Source organism: Poecilia reticulata, chromosome 11, assembly GCF_904066995.2.
Source record: "Poecilia reticulata chromosome 11, P_reticulata-male-v2, whole genome shotgun sequence".
Taxonomy (NCBI): domain Eukaryota; kingdom Metazoa; phylum Chordata; class Actinopteri; order Cyprinodontiformes; family Poeciliidae; genus Poecilia; species Poecilia reticulata.
Genome location: NC_088840.1, coordinates 9,027,385 through 9,049,596, shown reverse-complemented (window position 1 = coordinate 9,049,596; position 22,212 = coordinate 9,027,385). Strand labels below are relative to the sequence as shown.

Sequence of the window (22,212 nt, the reverse complement as noted above, 5' to 3'; positions counted from 1 at the left end):
TCTTCACGTGTCTTTGTGTTGTGCAGTTGCATCTCACCCAGTTGAAATGCTTTTAAACATTAAACACGTATTTGTTTGGTTATTTTTAAACATGTATTAACATTTTGAGTTTCAATTTGGAGTGCAAATAGAAACCCAATTTTTGATCAGTCGGAAGTTTTAAACATTGCATAAAGGCAATTTAAAAGAAATAATTTCAGCCTACATTTTTGTGGGCAGTACTGCTAACTCCACAGTTGTCTAGCAAATAGTTATCGACATCCTCTGCAAGAAAGGTAATCAGAATGTGCACAAGCAACACTAACCTCTTTGATAGTGAAGCAAAGTCCATACCAGAGTGTTGGGGACATCAGATGATGTGGAGTGCGACTAACATGCCCTGTAGGACAACATATTATTGGATTTTCACTCTCTGTACAGCTCTATTCATCGAAATGATCTAAAGTACATGCTAGAAATATATCACGTTGTGTATAATGAATCTTTGAGCTACATTTTCTGAATTAATTTACTGAAACAAATTAACCTTCCCATCATACACTAATTTATTAAGATGCACTTGTAAAATGAGCCAGGCCTTCATTCTCTGTTGACCAAAGTAGGAAAAACTGACGCGGTAATAATTAACCAGCCCTCTCCTCTGACCTTGTGTTTCAGGACATGGGTCCTACCAGCATGCCCTCAGTGCCCCTCATGGTGGGCTGCGGAGTGTCCTGCACTGCTCTCCTCATCCTGCTGCTCATCTACGCTGCCTTTTGGAGGTGACTGCATGCACACATTTAATAGTGTGACACCAATATCTGTATTTTATACATTCCCTGTTCGCACAATTCTAATGTTCTTTTCACGCTTCTGCCAGTGCAAATTGGAAAAAAAAGGCTAATTTGTGTCCATCAGCTATGGTGACGCACACAAAAAAAATAGCATTGAGGCCTAATAAAGTACAAAATAATTCAGTTACAGCAGAGGGGGTTGGTGACTAGCTTTTCCCTCCTTTGATTCCTTTATTTGTCTTTTACTAATACTCTTTACAGATGCCAAAATCAATCTGATGACTAAGCTGTCTTGGAAAAGAGAGGAAAAAAAAAGATCTATAGGGCTTTGAATGTGACTTTTTAAATCTTTCTAATCTTCTGCTCCTAAGGTACATCCGGTCAGAGAGATCGATCATCTTGGTCAACTTCTGCTTCTCCATCCTGGCCTCCAATTTACTGATTCTGCTAGGACAATCTCAAACACTCAACAAGGTAAAGCACACTTTTCAAGATCTACATACATATACATATATATATATATATATATATATATATATATATATATATATATATATATATATATATATATATATATATATATATATATATATATATATATTTACATATATATATTGTTTTTACAGACGTTTATCTATGATGGTCACAAATTCAAATATGCCTATTTTAGTGCTTTGAAAACAAAAAAAGTAACAGCTTACAGGATTTACAGCTTAATACAGTGGAGGTTTCAAAGCAGCATGCTGACATTTTTGGCAAACCCCTCTGAGCTGTCTGACTAAGCAAGCCTTCACCGTGTGGCAGTCAGGATCGATCTAGCTGAAGAACACAGCAAAGCCACCTTCAACATTAAAGAACAAAGAGTGTTCTTGATTAGATTGCCGTTTTCGATTAGCTGCTGTTTTGTTCTGTGGAAGTTTCACTTGTTTTCTTCTTATTTGATGCCTTTACTAGTTTCTCTATGCATCTGTGTGTTTTGTAAGGTACCTCAGTTTTTTTTTTTTTTTTGTTTTGTTTTTTTCTTGCTTTAAGTTCTTGCTTACTTCTCGCTTTGCTGCAGGGGCTGTGTACTGTGACTGCTGCTTTCCTGCATTTCTTCTTCTTGGCGTCCTTCTGCTGGGTGCTGACTGAGGCATGGCAGTCCTACCTGGCTGTCATTGGCAAAACAAGGTCACGCATCATTCGCAAGCGTTTTCTGTGCCTCGGCTGGGGTAAGTATACACATGCTCGATCCATTTCACATATTCATATTCATATATTTGTCAGAACCTCGCTTAGGATTGCGTTTTGACTCCTGATGCCTGCTCGCCATAAAACAAACGTCTATGAAATATGCATGCAGTTGTTCATGTTGAAGATACAACAAGCATAGACGCGGGTTGTTCAATGAACTGCTGTGTTCATAGCAGCCCTTTTAAGTAGCTAGCTTTCAATCTGAAAGACCAAACCTATTTCTGAACATACTTGTATGTTGGTGTGACAGTACAGTTGTACTCAAATGGTTTTTGAGCTTGAATGATTTTGCAACCTTTCAGTTGTGGTTGGTGGTTGGGTGAATCCATTTAATCTCAAACAATTCTGATTGTGTAAATTCCAATAACTTTAGAAACACAACTGATCAAAAGCTTGTCTGTCTGACGGTTTGATAACACTGCCTCAGGTTGATGGATATGCAGCATTAGCGTTCAATCACATCTTGCATTTTAAGTCAAACATGTGAATCTTGGTTTCATCTGACCAAAGTCTTTTTCACTATGATGTGTTGGTTAATCGCAAATACATTAATATGGGGAAAATATGAGGACCTTCAAAGGACCATCCAGCCATCCAGTCATAACTATGATTAGAATTAGAATTGCTTTGAGATGATTAAAGCTCATCTGTTCATATTCTATGGGGATTTTTATTGTTTAACTACCAGGCTTAATTTTTCCTAAGATTTGGACATTGACATTCTTGAAGGGGCACAGATTTTTTTAGAGCTAGGCTGAAACAGCAACGAGAAGAACAGTTTTATTTTTTTCTCTTTGAGTTTCAGTAGTTGGGAGTTGCTGCTTGATAGAACCAATCTATTTCAGAAAGCTAAATAAGCGTCCATTATTCCAGAACATACTCGACGGTACTTTCACCACGGACTTCTGTAAATAACAAAACTTTCTCTTGTTACTTTTAGTGGACTTCTATCCTGCCTCTGAGTCCCACTGCAAATAATTACAGTTTTCTGAATTGGTTGCTGATTGAAGCAGTGTTATGTGAGGCGCATTAGTGATGGAGGGCAGGGAGACCGACTTGTTTCAGAATGGAAATGTAACCGCTTATTATCTTGCAGTGTTGAAATTGTTGCCCGTATAATGCTTAACAATCTTCATTCCCTGCATTCTCATTATGCACTATTCGTCGGCTCTATAAGCAATTATTTACTGCTTTATGTCCCAAAAGCCATATTTACACTTCCTAATGCGTTTTCCTTATTCACACACGCCAAGAAAGGACAGGCTGCTCACTGAGAGCGCACACAGCCGCTATTCATCCGTACGCCACCTTTTCCGTTCACCTTCCATGTTACTCCATTATGCCGTCTCCTCGGCGTTGTACAACCAGGTGCAACATGGACGGAGAATGTTCGGTGTATAATCAAAAGATATGATAACATCTGCACAACACGGGGAGATGCTTCAAGATAGGCCTGGAAATTACAACACTGCACCATCCACTACACACACCCACACGGACACAATCTGCTCATTTCACTCAGTATTGATCCCAGCAGTCTAATCTGCCAAGTCACTGATGCCCTTACCTGATAGAGGCAGAGAATGTATAGACTGCTCTACAGTCACAGATGGGGAGATACTGACACGGAGAGAGAGGGGAGAGGGCGTGTGCTGGTGGCTGCGGCACGTTCCTCCAACACACTCCCAGACGCACATGAAACGCATGAAACAGTTGGGTAGAACGGAGAGGATCAAACGTTTTATCCTCCTTCCGTCCGTTTTGCAATTTTCCCAGCAAATTATGCGATTGAAATCTGTTGCCAAGGAGAAAGGAGATTTTTAGGGTGTAACTGGATTTGGGTCGGAGCCAGATACGTATATGCATAGGTGTGTGTGTGTCTGTGTGTGTTTGTGTGTTCACCGCATTATGCAAGTAAACGCCAGATTGATGTTGTTGACTAACTGAGACTCGGTGCAGGCTGCTTGGTGGACAGGCTTGGCTCTCAACCATCTTATTTGTTAAAGTTAATGTGACTTTTTCTAATTGCTTTTCATTACCAGCCATAATCACAGCTTTGTTAATTACGAGAATATTTCAGAGCCAAACTCATTACGGGCGCCGCGATGTTCCTTCTTTTTGCACGCAGGCAATCGGCAGCAGTCACGCTTTCTTTTCATTTACAGAGAGACAGACAGATTGAGCTGCACAATATATGGAATGTTGTTTTTTTTTTGCCAAATATTTTGCAACTTTTCACCTATGCACACCACACAAAGTTTATTTAAAAGCACTTTTTTGAAAATACGTAAAGAATTTTCTTTTTCAAAGCGATGAAATGTTGAAAAGGTGCAAATGGCACCTGTGTAGACACACTGCCGTGACTATTAGTGTTTTTTAAGGGAGCGTATGCACAACACAAAATCAAATGGGTCTCAGTCACCCGTTCACGTGTTACGTGCTGTTGCAAAGCAAGCTTTGCATTTAGTTGGTAGAGTCAGAGTTGTTCTCACTGTCTCCTGTGCCAATGTGTCCTATCACCATCCAAGCTTCCTTTCATCCTTTCATCCTTTTGTCTCAGCCGTTTGATCTTTTTCTCCCTGCGTGTGTGTGTGTGTGCGTACATGTGTTTGTCTGCAGGTCTTCCAGCCCTTGTTGTTGCAGTGTCAGTGGGTTTCACCAGAGCAAGAGGTTATGGCACCGCCAGCTAGTAAGTATTCTGCCCAAGACTCCCTGCTTGCTCTTGCGCTCTAATCACCACTCAATTTGGATGCCTTCGCTTAATAGCAGCTTCTTCCTCTCACTAGCTCTCAAATGGGCCTGAGGTGTAGTGGCATTCACTGGTCTTACTGAAAGATTTCCATTGGTTTCTCTGTATATTTACAAGCAGAAGGTTCTTAAAGAATACCATGCAGAAGTGATTATCAGATCTGGATTGTTACCAATATTTGTTTTGTTTTTAATGATTTAATAAGATATTTATTTAATCAACTAAGATGCCAGTTTCCCCTAATTTCTCAGTGTGCTGTATATTGATACCTTTTTAAAAATATGGTAATATAAAGACTAAACTGAATGATATGTACAAGATTCTTATTTAATAAGCTCAGCATGATGCTCTCAATGCAATTAACAGGAGGTATCATCAAGGCACTTGATCGCTTTCGGAAATCACAGTTCAAGCTTTAAGTATCTCTCTTTGGCTTGCGGTATTTATGACTACATTATCAGGTTTTACGAGAGAAAGCATCCCCGGGTGTTTTTGGAAGACTCCAAGCCCTCTCACATAGACTGGAATTGCACTTAAAATGTAGTTTATGCATTAAAAGGGGCCAAAATGTGTGTGTTTATTATAGTTTGGATGCAATATAAAAATGTAAGTGTGTGCAAATTATCCACCTCATCTCTCCACCACCTGCACTGCTACTTTTTAAAGGGACTGTTACATTTTTTTATTTTTTTATTCTTTTAAAGTGGAGCTCTGCTTTGCAGTTAGTAATGATCCTGCCTGGAGTAGGCAGGCGCCTTTAGTTTTCAAACTTAACTTGCTAAATAGTTTATGACAGAAATATTTTCAAACAGCTGATTTCTTTCTCGTTTTTTTTTTTTTTTAGCAAGGGAATAGTGTAAAGTAGTGGCATTTTAATAGGTAGCTGAGAAGTTGTACACAACACAAGGTAGCGATGGGGAAGTGCTCCATATAGTCAGTGACTCCAGTCCTTTTTATGGCATTTTATTAAAAGACCTTTCAACCACAGAAAAATCCCATAGACAGTTTTACTGGGTGGAAAGCAACTTTTTTTAAAAAACTTTAATAAATAATAATGGTAAATAAATAATGGCAGTGCACCACTCTCTCTCATAAGGGTTTATTTTTGAAAAGAATTACAGAAGTCACAGTGGCTCATTTACACAAGATTGTTTTTTATCAATCTTTAAGATGATGTCACGTTTTATTGTTAAATGTTTAAGTAACAGCAGTGGTTATGTATAACCCAGATCATGCTGGTTCATGTTTCAGAACAACAACAACCCCCTCCAGGCAATGCAATGATCTGATAAAAAAGCAAAAACAGATTTTATAGTCATAGGCTCTTAAGATGAATTTTGAATGATTGCATGCATAAATGTAGTAGCCTCTCTTTCTTCATAAGTATTTAACTTTTTTATTTATTTATTTTATTGATTCTTAGTCAACAGAAAGCAAATTTTTAGCAGGTAATCCTGAAGAGCACTGTGAATTCAAAACCTCGTGGGATTAATCATGTCGTTTCTTTCTTTCAACTAAATCTTTGCCTTTTGGATAAGAGGATTTATCAGATACCTGGAAGTAAGAGACTCCTGTTTAGATTTTTCAAAGCCCTCATTGCAATCTCTATGTCCAGCCAGACATGAAAATACATGTCATATAGCCATATCTGGCTATATCTGTCTTCGTTGGTCCTGCTCCTGTCATTGTACTCATATTGGTTACCATGGAGACTAAGCACAGACTGGCAGGGAGTCATTTCTAGCTAAGGAGTCACCCAAATTTATTGTACAAATTTGTCTGTTGCTGGGCATCAAGAGATCTACATTAAAAAGAAAACGACATCAAGTAAAAAAAAAAAAAAAAAAAGCAATTTCATTTAGCTATAAATAATTAAAAAGGCCAATAAATTCTCCTTTACTTGGACACCTTCACCAAATAAATTTGAGTTAAGTTTATTTTTTTATCTAAAGTTTCATCAGCTCTCAGACTGAAGTGAAATGTGAGCCCTCAATCTGTTCTGTGCTTCTGCTTTCTTCCAGTTGCTGGTTGTCTTTGGAGGGCGGCCTGCTTTATGCCTTCGTTGGTCCTGCTGCTGTCATTGTACTGGTGAGTCTGCCCACTATTGCATGGTTTGGCCAACCTGGCGCCCTAGATGGTGGTCCTTGATTGTTATGCTCCCTCCAAACATTATCTGAATATGACCTTAAAAGTTTGTGGACAATGTTCCGTTGGCTACTTGAGATAATATTTCCTCCATATATCAAATATATCAATTATATGTTATATTTGAGTTGGATGTGTAACTAATATTTGAATAATTCACGCTGTTTGTGAATATCCAAAATGTTTTGTGGACTTGGCCATATTTGGCTGCTTTGTTGTCAGGAAATGAATTTTTTGGTAAAGATATGTGTTTTTAGCAGAAACGGAAAGGGTCACTATGACCTCACTAGTCAAAATGATGATTAGAAAATTTGGTTAATGTTTGTGACTGTGGCCAGTTGGCCCAAATTTTAGCAGAGGGATTCTGAGTCCTCTGTGACGATTTCATTTTTATATTTCTGCCACTCACAAACTCTCAACAAAATGGTGCTCAATCTGCGGCTTTAATCCTAAAATGGTAGTCAAGACTTTGAAAAGAAAAGATGTAACTTACATCTACAGAATTCACACGCATCAAATGGATTTTTTTTTCTTTTGCCTAAATGTAGTTACATGCCAACATACGTATTGTTATACATCTTTCCTAATCTGTGTCATTGTACTCTAAATAAAGTAGACATTGTAGAAATATTTCAAACTAATTTACTAATATTTATTTTCACTTATAATTAGTAACAAATTGTAATAATATAACAATTATAGCATCTTGCGTCTTGGCCTCAACACAGTTCTGCCGTAGCTAATAAAAATGTCAGAGAGATGTCACACCTCAGCACATCCTGTTTCCTGCCTGTTCCTCCTCGGTGTTGGGAAAGCTGCAGCTGAGGACTTGGAGAGCCTTTGCATGATGACAATATCAATATGATACATCCATATCTCCGCTCCTCATCCTCTTCCACAGTAGACTGTGCAGAGCAAGCTCGGGGCTAAGTCAACCAAATAATGAGAAACATTGTTTTTGGTCAATTTGACATTTTTATTCTTTCACTGTTTGCTGTTACAGAGGATAATAAAAAGAGGGTGGTTAGGGGCTGCCTCTTTATAATAATATTGATTTTATTTTATTTATGGCCCTTTTTTTATTATTCTTTTGAAGGCTTGCACCAGTACCCTCTTCAACAAGTGTTGCCCCTTTTGACAGCCTACCGTATATGGTCAATGCTAATAGCTGGATGCTTATGATTTATTATTTGAGCATGTCATAATAATGCAACAATTTAAGACCATGGGGGGAAGCAACAAAATGCAGCATGTTAACATTTTGAATGCATATTTTAAAATTAGACCACTTTTATATCTGACACAATCAAAATCACTCGGATCCAAATGCACCTGCAAAACAAAACACATAAATTACAATTGTCTTACATTGTCTTCTTCAGTGAACACACCCACTGCACACAAAGTTCCCTAAATGACTTTGTTAAACATGTTTAATATGCTGCCTGAAGTTAGTAGCGTTTACCACAGTTCCAACAAAATAGTTTCACAACCTCATAGTTCGGATGTGCATCATCATTAAATGTACTCAACATAAGGTTCATATTGATTTTGACAGGAATCTTATCTCTTATATATTTGTTTAAATATATGCTTCTTGCCAGACAGTGCAGTAAGGAGCATACGTAAAATAAAGTTTGGCAATACTGACTTTAAATGCTAAATAAAAGAAGAAGAAAGAAAAAAGAAAATCTAACTTCTGATTTGGCCCATCCCTCAAAAGCTGATGGCATTAACGAGTATGCATGCTGAGCTCAGTTGCTCTTCGGCTGTCACTTTAGAAGCACACATGTCAAAATGATGAGCAGAGACCCTTGAACCCCGAGTTTAAAATGTCAACCCAGAAAAAAAGAAAATACAGTGTAAGCAGACAAAAGCTTTTGGCTACATATTAGATTTCTACACTGAATTATAGCCCTATTCTTGCCCTTAAACTCTCCCGGTAATGCGTGCTTTCAGAGCATGAGTCACCGAACCAAATGTATCTATAGGGCTGAAGCCTGTCCTTGACCATAAATTTAGAAGGAACATGGTGGGGCACAAATATAGCTCCGTGTGTGTTGTTTTTACCAAGTTCAGTAGCTGGACATTTTTTTTCATGCACAGCTACCTAAACTCGGCTCTACAGTAAAATGTAGTGCCATAATTGCATCTCAGTGGGGTCTTAATTGTCTGTTTTTCTACGGAGCTGTGATAATTCGTGCTTAGTGAATCTCAGGGTGGAGATTTCTACCATTAGGTTTAATAAGTCTGGATAGAGTGTGCTACATCTTAGGTTGCTAATTGTTGCCACTGTTGTTGATGCTGTTGGGTGGCATCGAATCTGTCACTCCTGCTGTCGAGCACATGTCAGGAAATAAACTATGGATCGGACAGATTCACAGATGTGCAGATGGGATATGGATGCTTGTATTGGAATTTCTGACAAGAGAGCTTGGCAGGGCTTTTTCGAGGAGATAATGGATTTCATGACTGTTAATATTCATTGCTTGGCTACTATTATGTTCAATTTCACTATTTCACTTGTCACTTGTCCTTAACTTCCCACATTCCATTTCTTCCTTCTTTTCTCCTTACCTCCCTTCCTTCTCTTGTTCATCTATCAGTCCTTTCAGGATGTTGCAATGTTTTCTTGTGAATTTTGTAGCTTACAAATACTGATCTTGCTGCACTTATTTCAAAACGTTGTGGTCAAAGTTACTCATTTATTTAAGCTTTATTTATGCAATAATGTGGTCTTGAAATTTCTGTACCTTCTTGAAATAGGTTCCCATCAAAGTTTTTGTACCTCATGAATTATGTATGTTAAGAGTTATTTTATTTGGGGAAGGAGAAGGTGTGTGAACTTTAGGGCCACCCATTTATCGCGACCCAGATGGAAGAAGAAAATGTATTTTGCGGTTTGTTCATAAAGGTACACTTGCGCTTTGTAAATATCAGTTGCAATACTGGAGCACAACCTGCTGTGTGCCGTCTGTCTTCCACTTCGCCACCGTTTGCTCCAACCCACCCACCAGGGAGCAGTTCAGGGAGGATGTCAAATATAAAGACTCACTCAGTGCATCACGCCAGGCAATTTAAAACCAGGACCCTTTATTCCATCAATAAAATTCCTCCCGGATGCCCTGGAAAACACCTTAAAAGTAGACGCATAAGAGGACGTTAGTAAGATTTGTGGAAAAGTTGCAATGACTGGTGAAAACTGCAAATCTGCGCAGAAATTGTGGATAAGTGAATTTGCGCTAATAGTTGCGATACTCATCTTCCCTTCCTTCCTTTTTCCCTCCCTTTCTTCTTTCTTCCTGGGAGGCAGTCCTGTATTCAGTTTGAACAGAACAACTTTTAGAGATGACAGGTTTTGGTCACTTAAGTGACAACAACCTAAACATAGAACTAAATTGAGAATAAGACCAGTGATTCACATGATTTTAATGGCCCTATTAGGGGTGTTGTTCTTAATACTTTAAGTCAAGTTCTTTTTTATAGCACATTTCAGCAACAAGGCAGTTCAAACTGTTTTATATCTAAGCCTGATACTCCCAACATATTCAAAACTAAAGAAACCTTTCAGATGAGACTTGAAAGGTCCTCAAGAAGGAAGAAATGAAAAATGGCTGCTTCCTGTTTGAGGCCCTTACAATGCAGTTTAAGGTTTGATTTTTCACTTCTTGGCCCATTGTTTTCAGCTTTCCTCCTCCACTGCTGCCCCACAATGTCGAAGCATGCTCCAAATCGCAGCTGCGACATGGCGCCCAGCCCCCTGGTATTGTCGCCGGTGCCTCCGCTCTAACAAACAGCTGTAATGAGAGTGGGGCTTCAGGCACAGAAACACAGAGACCTTCCCGCCGGACTCTTCTCTAATTAATGAACCTGGCCTTGAGCAAATAGCAGAACAGGATGATGCTGACTCACAGAGCTGGTGCCAGACATGACCGACATGACAATATTCTCTCCTTCAAACTGGTGCTCCAGGAGCTCATTGTCATCCGCGGCACGATGAATGTAGAGGAGATCATGGAGAGGAGAATTTTTCAGCAGACAGATAAATCCCCTGAAATATGTCACAAAGTGAGAGAAACGGTTAGAATGTACTCTACCTAAAAACAAATAAAAAATAAGAAGTACTGACAAACCTTAAAATTCTCAACATTTTATAACATTACAACTAAAAACTTCAATCTACTTAATTGGGATTTTATGTGATACACTAAAGGAAGGAAATGAGTTTAGAGTTTGCAACATTTTTTTTTTCCTTAAAAAATCTTTGGTATACAATAAGGGTCTTGGGTGAGCTAGCCCCCTTCAAAGAGCAAATAGATAAGGTAGTGCTTAAGCTATGCATAGCCCCCCAGGGTATGGTGCTTAAGTTGCCATGACATTTGCTATGGTAAAACCATGAACTACCTACTGCTTTCACCACAGTTCATTTAGCCTGCCGTCAAAAACTCACAAGGCTTGGCAGACAACATAGTGGCAGGGAAGCATCTTCAGATCCAGTCCATAAAAAAATAAAATTTTAAAAATCTTGGTCATACTTCCTTTGTCTCCTTAAGTTGCTTGCGTGCTTTTACAGATTCACATAAAGTTGGCATGAGGCGAGCATACTTATGACATACATTGGTGATTGGTCATTATCCAAAAAAATAAGCCCCCATAGATGCTGATACAGCTGAACGTATTCTGCAAGAACAACTTCCAAATCATCCAGTTTGAGTGAAATGTGGCACGAGTAATACTCAGCAAGCTACAAAAATTTGCAGGTGCACGATTAGGCGACATGACAACACCAGCACAGGGGTACAAATGATGCTGTTGTCCCACTCGCAACCAGTCCAAAGCGCCGACTATAAGCCTAAGTTTACTCACCGTAACTTTAAGTACTAAAAATCCATCTATAGGCTTGGTGAAGGTGGTTAAATGGTAAGTTACTTTTTCTGGCTTATTTTTTTTTCCCTCAAACAGCAAATCCCCTCATGAACTCTGACGCCCCCTAGGGGAGGCATGACCCACACTTTGAAAAGCCCTGGTGTATGGCATACTTACTCAGCCTATTTTACTCTTGAGACTTTAACTGTTCATTTAGTGGTGCTCTCCACAAATCTACCCTTGGCGGAAGATTGGCCAGAAGAAAGCCATAGAAGAAAGCCATTGTTAAAGAAAATCAGTTAGAGGCCCAGTTTCCCAGAATCCATGCATAGGATGAAGAGAACATGTGGAAGTGCTAATACAAGCACTTTCTTCCACATTAGACAAAAAATGAAAATTTCTGGCATACGTGCAAAAAAAAAAAAAAAACCCAAACAAAACAAATTACTCCAAAGCACTTGGAAATGCAACAGATTTGCCTCACAGCAGATCCACTCCAAATAGAATTAGACAACGTAATGGGATTTCATTTGATAGAATGCCCCACAAAGTCCAGATGTATATAAATAAGTGCAAAAGCACACATTACACTTAGATATTTATTTACTAAAAAAATAAACCATGCATCATTTTCTTTTCATGTGAAGTGTGAGCTACTTTCAGTTGGTCTATCACATGAAATCCCATTAAAATGCATTGAAGTTCATAGTTGTGACATGCTATACTTCTGCAAAATGCTGTATCTGCTGAGCTCTGAAGATTTCTGTAGTATCATGGAAACGATTTCTCTCATTTGGCCAGGACCTGCCTTCGTGGGCAATTGAAAGGAAGAAAGGAAGGCAAGGATAACATGCACATGCACAAGTGTACGGAAATTGCTTCCCACTGATGCTGACAGGGAGCACGAGCAGATGATTGCTCAGAAACTCTATTTTGAACACCAGGCTTGTAAGAAACATGTCACCAGGAAAGAAAATGTTCCAGATGTGGAGGATTTCAGAGTGAAAGAGCTCTGCAAGCACGTGCTCAGCTGTGTGTATGTGTGAGTGTGTTTAATTTGAAGTCTGTGCAACAGGATCAGTGTAGCCAGATGTTAAATATGCTTAAAAATAAACTGCTTGTTAGTTTTCGAAGCAAGCAAACCAATCAGTGTCCTGTTTTCACATTCAAATTTCTCTGTTCTCATGCTCACCTGAAATGTTTTCTGAAAAAAAATATCTTTTTCTTCTGAGTTAAAAAAGTTGTCTGTCTTCCTTTTTGTGGGGGATTTTTTTTAAATATCTTTGTTTCACCATTGAAGCCTTTTTTGGCTCGTTTTGTTGCTGGAAAAAAAAACATATCAAAAGGGGAAACAAAAGAAAGGTTTGAATTGTTCTTATTTTTGCTTTTCATCTATTAAAATGTTAACCATAAATTGACGTTTTTTTTATTTTTAATAATTGTTTTATTCATTCATAAGGTTTAGGAAATGTCTAATTCAGTCATTCATTAATTAAGTCATTAATTTATTTCATTGTTTTTTTTTGTTTTTATTTATTTAATTAAAAATGTTTTTGTGTTGTTCAACAATTTGCTTACATATTTTCACAAGATCCTACATGTCAATTGGTGTGATTGCTTTGAAAGCACCCGTCAGCAAACGTGGAAAACATAAGACAAGCGTTTAAAGGCGTTTAGAAAATCAAACTGTATTCGGCAAGAGGCATTCTTTAATTTGCTTTATTGCATTCAAGAACAGCTTACCCTCAGAGTGGCTGACCCATACAGTGACGTGTTGAACAAGAATGAAGGAAGACCAGCTTTAGCTTATGTGCCTGTTATGACAATGTCTTCTCTTTACATCTAACAGGTAAACATGCTCATTGGGATTGTGGTGTTCAACAAGCTCATGTCTCGAGACGGCATCTCAGACAAGTCTAAAAAGCAGCGAGCAGGGTAAGTTTAACTTAAAAAAACATACACAGCCCCCAACCCCCACACCTACACACATCTTCTACTGTCTGTTCAAGTCATTTTTTATTATTTTTTTTTCCCCCCTGTAAAACCGAAATCATATTTGCCATATTAGGCTTATTTCTCCTTCTGTCAGACAACATTTTCCTGGCAAATAACTCAAAATGCTTCCGAGGGTCTCTTCACATTCGCACCTACTCGTACACCTGTGCATCCGCTAACAAAAAATCTGAAAATATGATCTAATTTGGCAAGGAGATGGCGAGACATCTGTTATGTGCTGTTGCTCTCCGAGATGCATCTCAGCGTCACCTCCACAAATGGTAACCACCTAGTTCTCTCAGCGGGGTGACACAGATGAGCATGGGAGATGTGAAAATCAGTGGCAGTTGGAAATGTAATGTGAAAAGAGAGAGTAATTCAAAAAGAGAGACCTAAAAAGCATGAAAACAAATCATATATCTTCACACATGGCGTGCATGCAGATTTGTCAAAGTAAGGCATTGAAATCTATCAACTCCGTACGGAGACGTTTGCCATCTTTTCCAAACCTGAGTGGAAACCTCGTTGGTTCTCGCGTGTAGAAACCCACGCGTTTTAATTTTCATACCTATTGATTCCATCGACTTCTTGTTCTCTGCCTCATTGCATTTTCCTCAATGTACATTGATTGCACAAGTATAAATTGATAGTTTGTTTATAACTGTATAGGCTTGCTCTCTAGGGGGTTGATTAGCTTTTGCTACCCAGGGATGTGGCTGAGATTAAACCTATTTGATGTATAAACACTTAAAACGCACATATACCGTTTAAGTCATCCCTGATCCTGGAAAGATTATTATGAGCATGTTTCCTGTCACTTTAACTCAAGTACATTGCCTTGCAAAAGTTTTCATAGGGTTTGAACTTTTCCACATTTTGTCATGTACAACCACAGATTCAATATATTTGAATTTTATTAGCATTTTATGAGATAAATTAACACAGACCAGAGCATAGATCTACGAGGTAAAGTGAAGGATTCATTCTTAACTTACCAAGCCATTGCAACTCTGGAAACTTTGGAAGAGCTGCAGACTTTGAGAGCACCTTTCATAAGCTGAATGTAGTGCCTTGACTACAATTGGATGAATAATATTAGATCAAAACATAATACTGTGTCAAACTGTAAAAGTCCAGATCTATTTCCAACTGAGAGCTTGTGGAAAGCTGTAAAAAAAATTTACATGAGCTCCCATATACATGTTTCATTATCATTTTGACTGATGGGATCAAAAAAATCATCATAATTAGTTTTTGTCCTTCAACTTCTAAAATGATAATCATGACAAACCAAACAGAATTAAATTTTTGTTCTGTTTAATTAATATTTTTAAAAAAGCTGAGCAGAGAACTTATTCTTACAACTTTGGTCCAGATGGAGCTGAATTGCTTGTGCAAATCAATCAATCAATACAAATTGCTCCAGGTCTTGATGTTGGTCTGGAGGTTAAACCAGCACTCTGCTGCCACACTGGAGACTTGAATTAGTAGCACCACTTCAGCAACTGGTTGTGACTCATTGGGTGGAGTAGTTGTCTTGCAATCAGAAAATTCTAGGTCTGAGTCGAGCTTCCTCCTGTTACATGTTGATGTGCACCTGTGTATGTTTGAGAGTGTTAATGTGGTTCTGGTGTAAAGTGCTTTGAGAGGTCAGTTTGAGTTGAAAAGGGATAAATAAGTTCAGTCCATTTACCATCTGTGAAAAGGACAGATAACTTTCAGGTTTTAGTCAAAGAAAATTAGGGCGAGAGCAGGTTGTTCTCAACCCAAAAAAAAAAAAAAACAGAACTTGGACTGTTTTGCATAAAAAACAGTCAAACACTTCTTCTGATGAGCTGAGCATATATAATTTTTGCTCAGCTCATGAATTTTTTAATTGGCTATAGTGTTGCAAACATTGTCATTTTAAGCATGTCTTTCCCTTCATTACACACTACAGTTATATACTACATTGCATTGGTTTATCATAAAGCCACAATAAAATACAATGACGTTTGTGGTTGTCACATGACAAAATCTGAAAAAGGGTTGCAAAGACTTTTCCATGCTATCCAGAGCATGGTGTTACCTAAATTTAGTATTTTTCGGACTTTAGGTTACATCATAAAGACGGGGAAAAAAACCTCGACAAGTCACACTAGACTATAACTCGCAATAATTTAGAAATCGTCCAGCATGTAGGGTAACCTCGTCTGTGTCGGTGATGTGATCCGTTGACGCATTGTGTAGTTAGCTGCTTTTCAGCAAACTCACAGAAAACTATCGAGCTCAACTTAGAAGTCGGCTGCCATTTTCTGATCTTTAAATGAACATGTTAGGAACACATCTTCCCTCCACCGGCGAACATCATAACTGAGCCATAACAGATGCAGAAAATCCCGGGCGATAAAGAAGCAGTTGCCTTGCATGAAGCGGCAACACCAAGAAGGCCCACCTGCAAAGTCACTTATATTTATTTGCTTGGCAACTACCGGGGTGTGAAGACGTAACTGTGCCACTTTTAGCATGCAATTAGCTTTCTTCGCAGCTGCAGACAGTAACTCCTTGGTTCATGTTAGTCTGCATCAATTAACATTTAACACATCAGTTAAATGCATCATGAGGAGGAAAAGAAATTGCACCTGACTACCAAAGTATGAAAAAAGTGTCATAGCCTGTAAAAATGTGTACTCGCGTGCAGAGTTATAACAGAGAGGTTGGTGGTGTTGCTCGCAGGACAAACTGTGGGCAAAATGCATTTCTTCTTGAAGCCACGGGGTTGCAGTTGTTGGTACCAGGGTAATGATCTGTGATACGATGCTAATGTAGCATAACTCCAACACAGTCACTCTCCTCATGTATTAAATCATATGTTCATGCACAGCACAAACCAACGTGCAAACATGCTTCCTCTCCATCTGATTAGCTAACTGTAAGTAAACAACCAGAGCAGTCAACTTCCTCCTTGTCACTCTAGTAAAGTCTCAGTACATTCACCAATAAGTGAATGTACAGATCCGTATGTAACGTATAAAAATGAACCAAAGAACTGGTGTACTTCCTGTCACTCTCACTGTAATGTGTTAATCCACGACTGGTTGCAGTGTGCGTCTCTCACGTTCTCTCTACTTGCTTTGAATCAATCTTTGTATCCTGACTGTATTTCATTGCTGCTGCGTTTTTTAAGATCTGGTTTTAATTTACCTTTCTTTCTTTTTTTCTTTTCTCCTTCCCCCTTTTCCTACCATTTTTTTTCCTTTCCCCCATTCACTGTTTGTCCACGTTGCCTCCCCCCCTTTGTTTCCCTTCACCTTATTTATTCAAATTCTCCATCACATTCACCTGTTGTCTTCACTGGTGCGTGTGTTTGCACACATCCTCCTCCCAACTTTCCCCTCACCTCCCTCACTCCCTCACATGGGATGCGTGTTCGTGAACTAAAGTGTCCCGGCGGAGGCGCGGAGCCGACTGCTCCTGAAATGCTCCAAGTGTGGCGTGATCTCAAGTACCGCTATGTCCAGCTCGACGGCCAGCAGCGCCATGTTAGTTAGTTCATCTTCATCTGTCTCTTTCTATACTTCCCTTCTCTTGCTTTTTTCCCCCTCTTAATTCACATTATCTTCTCTTCATTTATCCCCCCTCCCCCACCGCCACTGCCACCCCTCCACCGTTTAATCTCTGGCTGTCGGTAATGATGCAGAACAGTGTTCAGACTTGTCTGGGAAGCAAAAACAGTTTAATGAAAGGGAAAACACCTGCACCGCAAGTCAACCTTGTTTAATGAGAGTGCGTTTTGATGCAAAGTGAGCTCTCCTGTGGGTGCACAGAGAAATATGACCTGTGTCCAACAGTATTTATGAATCCTTGCTAGAGTTACTTTAGACATATTTGCAGAGCAGCATGGGAGAAGCTTAAAGACAGACACGACTTTCCTAATTGCGCAAACTGCACTGTTTAGATGACTCCTCCATTATCCTTTACTCTTTAACATCAATTCACTTTGACTTGTTTGGTAATTAAATACAGACATGACCAATTTTGCTGGTTCTCGACCACAAGAAAACAGACAAAAAAAATCAAACAAACAAGAAAAACCACCAAAACCTTTACTGAAAAATGTGAAACTGACAACTGTTTATTGCTATTCCTTACTTTTTATACCGAAAACAAGTCATATTTTGATTGCGATTGTTTATTTGGATATTTTTTATTCTTAAAAATGGTGGACTAATTCATAATACTTTGTGTCTGCACCTTTTCTACCAGTAAATACCTTTGATTCCTGTGCTTTTCAGTGAGACTTCTGTCTTTGCCAATTGGTATAGTTTATTCCACTCTACCTGAAGAGAAATGCTCCAATTGTCTTTTTTTTAAAAATACAACTGGTGTTCAATACAATTGAAAGAATATACAATTATGACTTGGTCTTGAGCCCATATTATAATTGTATATTTCAGTAGAGCATCACTGATTACAATTCTGTGGCCTGTTTCCAAGTTTTGACCTGCCAGTACTGACTAATTAATTATTTTAGAAGTAAAAGTAACATTATTCCACTATGTATGAGAGAACACTTTATGTAAAGTAGCGTTTCAAGACAAAACCAAATTGATTACAAAGTTCAGGTTTTAAACTCTGTTTATACCATTTTACATTAGCAATCAGCTGGTGTTATTTTTTTTGTCATTATTTATTCCCTTTAAAAATGTGGTTCTATCCTTTAATCTGAGATTTTGCAAACATCATTTACAATTCCAGCATGTTCCATGACAGAATTGTCAGAGTGACCAAAAAAAAAAAAGTAGACTTGTCAGCCAACTTTTAGGTATCTTCCTTCATGGCTTTTTTTTCTTTAACCTTTTATATATATATGATATACCTTCTTATTATTACCTTCAGCTTTAAAACATAAAACAATTATAAACAGCTTTTTAAAATCACTTTCAGAAGAAATGAAGCATTGTTTCAATAAGTTAATACCACCATTTTTTTCAGATGTCTTAATATGACAAATGGAAAAAAACGAGTCTTCCATTTATCACATATATCAAACTTAGAACCCCAGACAAAAATGACAAAATAACTACAAACAGTAAAACTTGAAGGGTGCATAAAAAACAGCAATTAAATTAAACAGAAAACTAGAAGTAGGTAATACTCAACTTTCCCCAATTTTTTTCAGCATATTCTTTCGTAGCTGCAGGTGCACAAATTGGTAAGACTGGATTCACATAAATTCAGGGAAATGGCATCTGTAGTGCAATCCAATCATTGAAGCAATTTCAGTAACTAATGCACTAAAAACTAATTTAATCTGTCATTAGTCATATCTAGTAAATTGCCAGAACATTGTACCACGACTGTAGAGTTTTAAAAATAAGACGATTTAAATAATAAAAAATTGAAAACATGTTTTAAAGGTTGTGCTTTACGCAGCTTTACTGTGCTTCTGCAATAAATTACTGGCTTAAGCTACCTTAATATCAACAGAATCATGATTGAATGAAATTCTCTTGTAAACACTGTGCTCTGGCAAAAGATCATCGTGCTTCTAATTTGAGTAAAGGGACGTTGTGTTCTGCTTAAATTTAAGCAGATGTGCACTCCATGCACCTATCTTCATAAGTGCGTGGAGTGCACATCTATCCACAGCACTTCACTATACCATTGACTACTTTTTATTTTTTATTTTTTTGGTAACATTTTCGACTTATGATCTGAACTAATCTGATATTCGACACTGGATTGCCATTCTATTAGTTGTCATGGTTTCATGATCGGAGCAAATAGTCTCTGACAGATCTTCTCTCGTGGATAATTATCTATGTTGTTGTGCAAATCTTTCATTATAGCTTTTTATTTTTCAGTGAAGGCACTTAATTTTACATTGTAACCCCAGTCTACCCTCTGTCTTTCCATGGTTGGAGAGCAATGTAATGACATTACCCGTTTTCAGTTTTGTTAGTGGCACTTTTAGAGGCAGTGTTAACATGTTTTGCCATCTAGATTTTTAAGGTTTGCTACCTAGACATTTTAAAGATTAACTAGTTGTATATTAGCATTTGGCCATTTATATTTGTCCTATATGGCTGCTTGTCTTGCCACATGGTTAAATGTTCACCAGTGGAAGTACTTTAAAGCCTTAATCATAAAGTCCCACCTGCTTAATAGCTGTTATTGCTGAAATAATGTTTAAGTTTGGTAGATGTGGAAAAAACATCCTTTTTACTCTTTGTAGACGTATTATGTTTAATTACCTTGCTTAAAAGTTTCTGAATTTCTTCAGAATTCTCCAAAATGATTTATCTTATTGTGTTGAAGCAGATTATGTTTAAATAGAAGTCTTTATTACTTGTTGATATGCTAAATATGGGTTTCCCCCAGCGTATAAGCCTGGCAGGTCACCAGGCTTTACTTGTGCCCCCATCAGCCAATGCAGTGGTTTTTAAAAATATTTGCATTCAAATTTCCTGTCAACTTTAAACATTTTTTAACTCAAAAACACGCTGGGCTGCTGGATGAATGACTACTGAGTGCCCAACCACTGGGCTTAGCCAGTTTTCTGGGGGAAACCTTGGCTGAATGTTTTCAGATTTTTAACTCAGTTCCTTCATGCCCCCAACAGAGAAGAGGCTTAATTTCCTAAAGAGTAAATACAATATGTGTTAAATAAAAAATAAAAAATTTAATGTGGTTTAGTACATATATTCCTGATAAAGCTTTTGGCAAAATGTATTGTTGGTAAAAACCTAACCTAAAAATATGCAAAGCAATACAAAGATTGCTTATGAATAATTATTTATTGATAACTATTTCTTGATATTCATTAAATTGTCAATATGAAGATTTTTTGTTGTCTGCCAACAGTCTGCTCTACAACATTAAGGTTGCAAAGTTATTGAAATAGTTACGCGTTTTTATCCGTTATGATTCTGTTCTTCTTTCAGCAGTGTACGAGATGGTTTTATAGGCCTTCAATTGGAAGTACGTTAGTCAAGGTCAACCAAATGCTTTTTAAATACAAAGACTTCAACTTCTTTGACTAATTTCTTCATGTTTTTTTTTTCTTATGTTTAATATCTGTGCCTTTCATCATTCCACTTTATTTAACATACATTTTGATCTTATTTGTTTTTATATTTTTGTATGCTGATTACTTGGGATCTCACATGAATATATTCTAAATTTCACATTAGCGGCGTCATTAGAAGCAAATACTCACTAAGATAAACTTGAACTAATACAACATGTAATTTCCTCTGTGTACATTGCTTAAACAGCTTTAATATAGATTTTGCCCAAACATTTGAATTTGGAGTCCTCAGCTTCTCACTCCTTTTTAAGATATTGTGTTATTAATGTCATTGGTCTGGTCTTCTTTTTTTTTTTCCCATGTTGCCTCACGGTCCCCCAGTGTGGCAATCAGAGTCCATCAACCATGTAATTGTGAGCGCTTGTTGGAGTCGGAACTTTACACATGATTACACATTGTATTCCACTCATCAGTTAGAATATTAAGTATGATCCAAATTGTAGTGTGGCAGTCCGCTTGAAATAGCCCACCGTAGAATGTGTGATTAACCTGTGTGTGTTTAGATGCGAGGACTTAGCAGAGCTGGCCTGTCTGATTTGAGACTGAATCCCTTGCTCTTTCTACCCCCTACCACACCCCTACCTGCATGTGCTTCCTTCCTGTCTGACAGGGCGTCCCTGTGGAGCTCCTGTGTGGTTCTTCCTCTGTTAGCATTGACCTGGATGTCAGCCGTGCTGGCCATAACTGATCGGCGCTCCACACTCTTCCAGGTGATGTGTGCAACAACAACAAGCACATGCTAATGTTCTGCCAGTCACAAACACACAAAAGCTAACACACACACACACACACACGCACACATGCATATCAATGGGCGCATAATGGAAAAGCAGCTTTGAAATTTTGCGAGTCGGGGGGAAGAAGATCACCAGCCTGTCAGCTTGCTGAGTGATACAGACTGGAGACATTAATTTACATTTTTTAAAATATAACCTGTTTTTCTCTCTCTTTTTTTACCAAGTCTCTGGCAGGTTTTAGAAAAGCATCAGTGGCATGAAATTAAAGTTTTTTCATGTAATGCAGCTGCAATAAAACTAAATAAACGTCAGAAACTTAAGGAGATGAAACTTGAAAACTCTTATTTTGTTAAAAACTGGTCAAATATGACAAAATATATGTAAGATGTAAGATTATATGAATGTTTACATTAAAGTCTTTGCACTGTTTCACGAGGTCTGCAAGGTAAAATGAAAAGATTGAGAAGTTCCTACATTAAGGAATATTTGCATAAGTTTGTGAGTCCACCTGAAATTGTATTTATGCTTTACTTTAACTGAACCTCATTGATGTGCTCATACCAGAGTAACAAAAGATGCATCTTTTGAGGCATGTTACCTATGATGCCAGTCAGTCTGTGTTGTATGATGCCTAATAGCCAA

The 22,212-nt window shown here is 38.0% G+C and overlaps 1 protein-coding gene across 21 annotated transcripts in view; it reads left to right on the top strand.

Annotated features, from left to right (window-relative positions):
- adgrb2 (adhesion G protein-coupled receptor B2) overlaps window positions 1-22,212 on the top strand; it is a 280,363-nt gene that overhangs the window by 215,890 nt on the left and 42,261 nt on the right. For 18 of the 21 annotated variants that reach the window (XM_008421604.3, XM_017307460.2, XM_017307459.2 and 15 more), the window contains 8 exons: window positions 658-761; window positions 1,145-1,247; window positions 1,834-1,984; window positions 4,626-4,695; window positions 6,777-6,843; window positions 13,616-13,701; window positions 17,184-17,282; window positions 21,444-21,543. In XM_008421604.3, the coding sequence (XP_008419826.1) occupies window positions 658-761; window positions 1,145-1,247; window positions 1,834-1,984; window positions 4,626-4,695; window positions 6,777-6,843; window positions 13,616-13,701; window positions 17,184-17,282; window positions 21,444-21,543 (780 nt within the window). The remainder of the gene's footprint in view (window positions 1-657; window positions 762-1,144; window positions 1,248-1,833; window positions 1,985-4,625; window positions 4,696-6,776; window positions 6,844-13,615; window positions 13,702-17,183; window positions 17,283-21,443; window positions 21,544-22,212) is intronic. The other 3 variants (XM_017307463.2, XM_081612611.1, XM_081612613.1) reach the window with 1 other exon arrangement.